The sequence below is a fragment of the Aegilops tauschii genome, chromosome 3, assembly GCF_002575655.3.
Source record: "Aegilops tauschii subsp. strangulata cultivar AL8/78 chromosome 3, Aet v6.0, whole genome shotgun sequence".
Lineage (NCBI taxonomy): Eukaryota > Viridiplantae > Streptophyta > Magnoliopsida > Poales > Poaceae > Aegilops > Aegilops tauschii.
Genome location: NC_053037.3, coordinates 564,186,793 through 564,191,053, shown reverse-complemented (window position 1 = coordinate 564,191,053; position 4,261 = coordinate 564,186,793). Strand labels below are relative to the sequence as shown.

Here is a 4,261-nt window from a genome sequence, read left to right as displayed (position 1 = left end):
TTGGTGTGGTGAGTGCACATTACACATTTACAAAGCCCAAATAATGATCAAAATATCTTTTTTTTTTTGCGGGTCGATCAAAATATCTTTTAGTACAATGAAAAATCATACTTACATGCAGCTTCATTTCCATGGAGTATCCTTTAGTAGAAATATTGAGGTATAAATTTGATTCAATTCATTACTTATTGCATCCGTATAAGGTGGATCACATAGCTAAAGTGATGTGCGTGAGGCAGACTTGAACATTAATGGCCGTTGCCTGATCGGAGGCTTGCTTGGAAGCCTTGTCGTTGGAGACCAAGATCTCCTCGATTTTCTTCACGGGATCGGTCACTTGTTCCTCCATGTCGTCAAACAGATCCATCTTCTTCACCATATTGGTGTTGACTACAATCTTTGTCCACAGTTGCTTGAGTAGAATTCTAGTTATCGCACTTTCATCATCGCATCACAGATAGGATCACAAGTAACTATGGTACAAAGTCTTAACAGCCCAAATATTGCTCCCTTTTTGAAACTTGATTTCCTTTAATTTTTTTACTTCGAGAAATTAGGGCATCTAGATACAAATATGTAGGTACAGGTAAGTGAGACATAATACAAATAAGTTGCCGGAGAGAGGAGCTGAGATGAAAGGAGTTTTTTTTCCCTTTGAGATAAAGTCATTCTTTGATTACATGCAAAAAAAAGGTCATTATTTGATCTTTTTTTCTCCAGAAACATGTTATTCTTAGGTAGGAATGGCGCCTACCATTGGCCTGTACCTCCCGTAAAATGGTCTGTACCTTTGTGTGTGTGTGTGTGTGTGTGTGTTGGAGAGGGGGGGGGGGGGGGTTGAACTTCTTTTGTTAGAGCATGTCCAATAGTACACCAAAAATGAAGTCAATACCTAAACACAAGTATTTTTCGATTTTTGGCCAGAAAAATGACTCCAACTGAAGACCTTAAATTGCATAGGAACCAACAAAATTATTGGTGACCGCCTAAAATTTGCTACCAAGATCAAAATGTAGGTCGTCCTTACCACAATACGAAAAACCAAAAAACGACCGGGAAAGCAACTGCTGACCCTTGAAGTTTCACCTGCGGCCACACCACCTCACCCCGCCCGACTCTAGCCGCACCTGCTGCTCCGGCCTCGCCGCCCGATTTTGGCCTTCTCGAGCTTCCGCGACCAGATCTACTCTTACCATCTTCACATCCGCCCACTCGCTGTCCTCTTGCCACCCTTCAGCCATTCACCGAGCTCGGTGCCGGCATTTTCCAACTCAAGCTGGCCATCGACATCGATTTTGGTCATCCAGAGCACATCACCGACCTCCCTACTACGCCTCCTACAAGCTCCCTACTGCATCACCAACGAGCTCCTCGCCACACTAGTCCGAGCCTGAGCTCCTTCCCGCCGCCGCCATACCCGAGCTATATATCGCGACGTCGGGCAAAAACCAAGGGGCAAGTGGGCAGCATAGATCCATAACAGGGACACCTACGCGCGCTTGTGGCTTCACATGTTCATCACCAGGGAGGATGGAGAGCGCATATGGCGCCACAATGCTTCGATACTCAAGAGTTGAGGGACACTCAACTTCCCTGCCGTGATAGTCCTCGCACCTCCCACTAGGGTCGTCTGTTGGCTATAGAGGGAAAACCGCACGGTTGAGGCACAACTCGCGGCTGAGTGCATTGACGACGCCTTTATGGCAAAGCTCCTCCAAGTGGACCCATAGCTCCTCACCGAGAACTAATCCTACCTCAAGTCTGTACAGCATGAGCACAATGGAGCGCGAGTGAGGACCAACTCGCCCGCCTCTAAGCCGAGCGTGAGGAGATGTTCCACGTGCTCGATGAGCTTCCCCTATGATGATGATGAGGAGGTGGAGAAGATAACGTGGAGTTGTCTCACCGCCAACAACCATGGCGCTGGCTCCTCTGGCCTCTAACAGGAGGAGGGTGGTGATGAACATCTCCTCCTACTCGGACTTCTCCGACTACCTCACCGATGTGGCCCATTCAAGCGAGATACCTTTTTGCTGTAGCATTTATTTATTTTAGAATATACTGTAACATTTAGTTACAAGAAGAAAAATGAAAATGTACTATTTGTTTTCTAGAGAGCATATTTACGGCAATTTGAGAGAGCATTTTACATCTTTTGTTTTAAGATGGTGAGAATTTTACAACTTGTTTTTTGAGGGACAAGAGCATTTCGCCCGACGCGGCCCATTCAAGCGAAAATGAAAGAAACAGCCACCCAAACCAAACCCTCGCTCGCCGGCCCAACCTTCACTCCTCACTCCTCACCCCCCATCGTGCATCGTCTTCACTCCCGACCTCCGCCGCATTATCATCTGGCGGCTGCGCACACCCAAACCAAACTCTCGCTCGCCGGCGCAGACGCCCTCGCCGGCGCAGACGTCCATGCATCTGGTAGTGGTACGTCCTCTCTTCCCATGCTTGCCTCAACGCCAGGGGATAAATTCCTAATCTCTCCGTCCCCCATCTCATCAGATCGGCCGCTCCAACAAGAAGAAGAAGGGTATGGAGGGGAGCGACCCAATGGCCACGCTCACCGACGACATCCTCGCTGACATCATCTCGCGCCTGCCGTACAAGTCCACATGCTGCTGCAAGTGCGTCTCCAAGCGTTGGCGCGACCTCATCTACCACCGCCACCACCGAAAGAAGATGCCGCAGTCCGTCGTCGGCTTCTTCTACGAAGGTTACAACGAATGCCGCTCCCCCAGGAAGGCTCGTTATTTTACCAATCTGTCGCGGGAATATTATCCTCTAGTCGACCCCTCACTATCATTCCTGCCCAATTGCGGGAGCCTTGACATCTTGGACGCCTGCAATGGCCTCCTCCTCTGCCGCTGCTGGAAGGCTGCTGATCCCCTGAAATTGGATTATGTTGTTTGCAATCCCACCACTGAGAAATGGGTGTCCGTGCCTGCCACCGAATGGCCCAGCAAGGTGGGCGTCGCTCGCCTCGGATTTGACCCGGCCGTTACTTCCCACTTCCATGTATTCGAGTTCATAGATGAGGAGGCGTGGGGTGTACCCGAGGACGAGCAAGACGACGATTTTTATCGACGCATCCACACACTAGCAATTTACTCGTCCAAAGCTGGAGTTTGGAAATATCAAACAGTTAAGCAGGGTCCATTTGCGATACCCAAGCATTCAGTAAGCTCATTTTTAAATGGGGTCCTAAATTTGGCGGCAGATTATAATCTAATAGTGGCTGTCGATGTGGAAGGAGATAATTGGTGGCTTGTTCCTATTCCTGAGCGGCCGGACTATGTTGATGATACCAATGGCATATTTACATCTCAGGGACGGGTGTATTTTGCTGATTCTGATCGTTCTAAACTATCAATCTGGATTCTTGAGGACTACGCTACAGGAAAATGGACCTTGAAGCACAATGTGAGCCACTTGTAGTTGTTCGAAACAGAGTATTCATAGTATGCAAATAATTATAGTGTTATTTCAATCCATCCAGAACGCAGTTTGCTTTTTATAGTCGGTGGAGACGAGAGGACACTAATGTCATACGACATGGATTCAATGGGGCGTTGTTTTATACGTGAACTTGGTTCTGAGTGTAAAGCTGAATGGCCTGTCTGTGGCCACAAGACTCCTTTTTATCCACATGTTCCCTTGTTCTCAGAATCATTGGCGGATGGGTACTAAATGTCTATGCAGCTGTGTTTTATATTAACTTGGATCTGAATGTGAAGTTGAATGGCCTGGCTGCTGCATACTGCAGCTTCATAATTGTCCATGTTTCTGATAATATTTGAGATAGGTCTTGAACTGGGGCAGCAGTGACTGGGGTAGACATTTATGAATTTCTGATAGTTTCTATTGGCTCTTGAGCACTATGTCCTGACTATTGCAGTAACTTTGTGACTGAACTTGCCTTTGTGTACTTGCGTATATTCATGGCAGTTAGCAGCATATGCAGTTGTAACACCCTGCTACTTAAATCATGGATATTATGATCGTTTTGTTGAACCATTATTGCTGTCTTTTTTATCTAAATTCGTCCCTCTTTAAGAATGTGTTGTTTTTGTTGCAACTTCTGCATTTGTATATCATCTTAGTATGGACTGGATGTATGGGTCCTGTTTTTTTAACAATATGGACTTGATGCTTTTGTTTACCTCCAGTCAACAATGAAACAATCTACTCCCTCCGTCCCATAAGGCCGACAGAGGGAGTATGTGTTAAGGTATTTCTTTTGGAATCAGATAAT

The 4,261-nt window shown here is 46.7% G+C and overlaps 1 protein-coding gene across 1 annotated transcript; it reads left to right on the top strand.

Moving 5' to 3' along the window:
- Positions 1-2,559: 2,559 nt before the first annotated feature.
- Positions 2,560-3,444, top strand: LOC109783481 (F-box protein At5g07610-like). Its single transcript, XM_045234335.1, has one exon. It carries the CDS (start codon positions 2,560-2,562, stop codon positions 3,442-3,444), a length of 885 nt encoding a protein of 294 aa, XP_045090270.1.
- The last annotated feature ends 817 nt before the right edge of the window (positions 3,445-4,261 follow it).

Bases quoted from the DNA above. Each gene is read 5' to 3' on its own strand.
- LOC109783481 (XM_045234335.1), top strand. From the start codon at position 2,560: ATGGCCACGCTCACCGACGACATCCTCGCTGACATCATCTCGCGCCTG.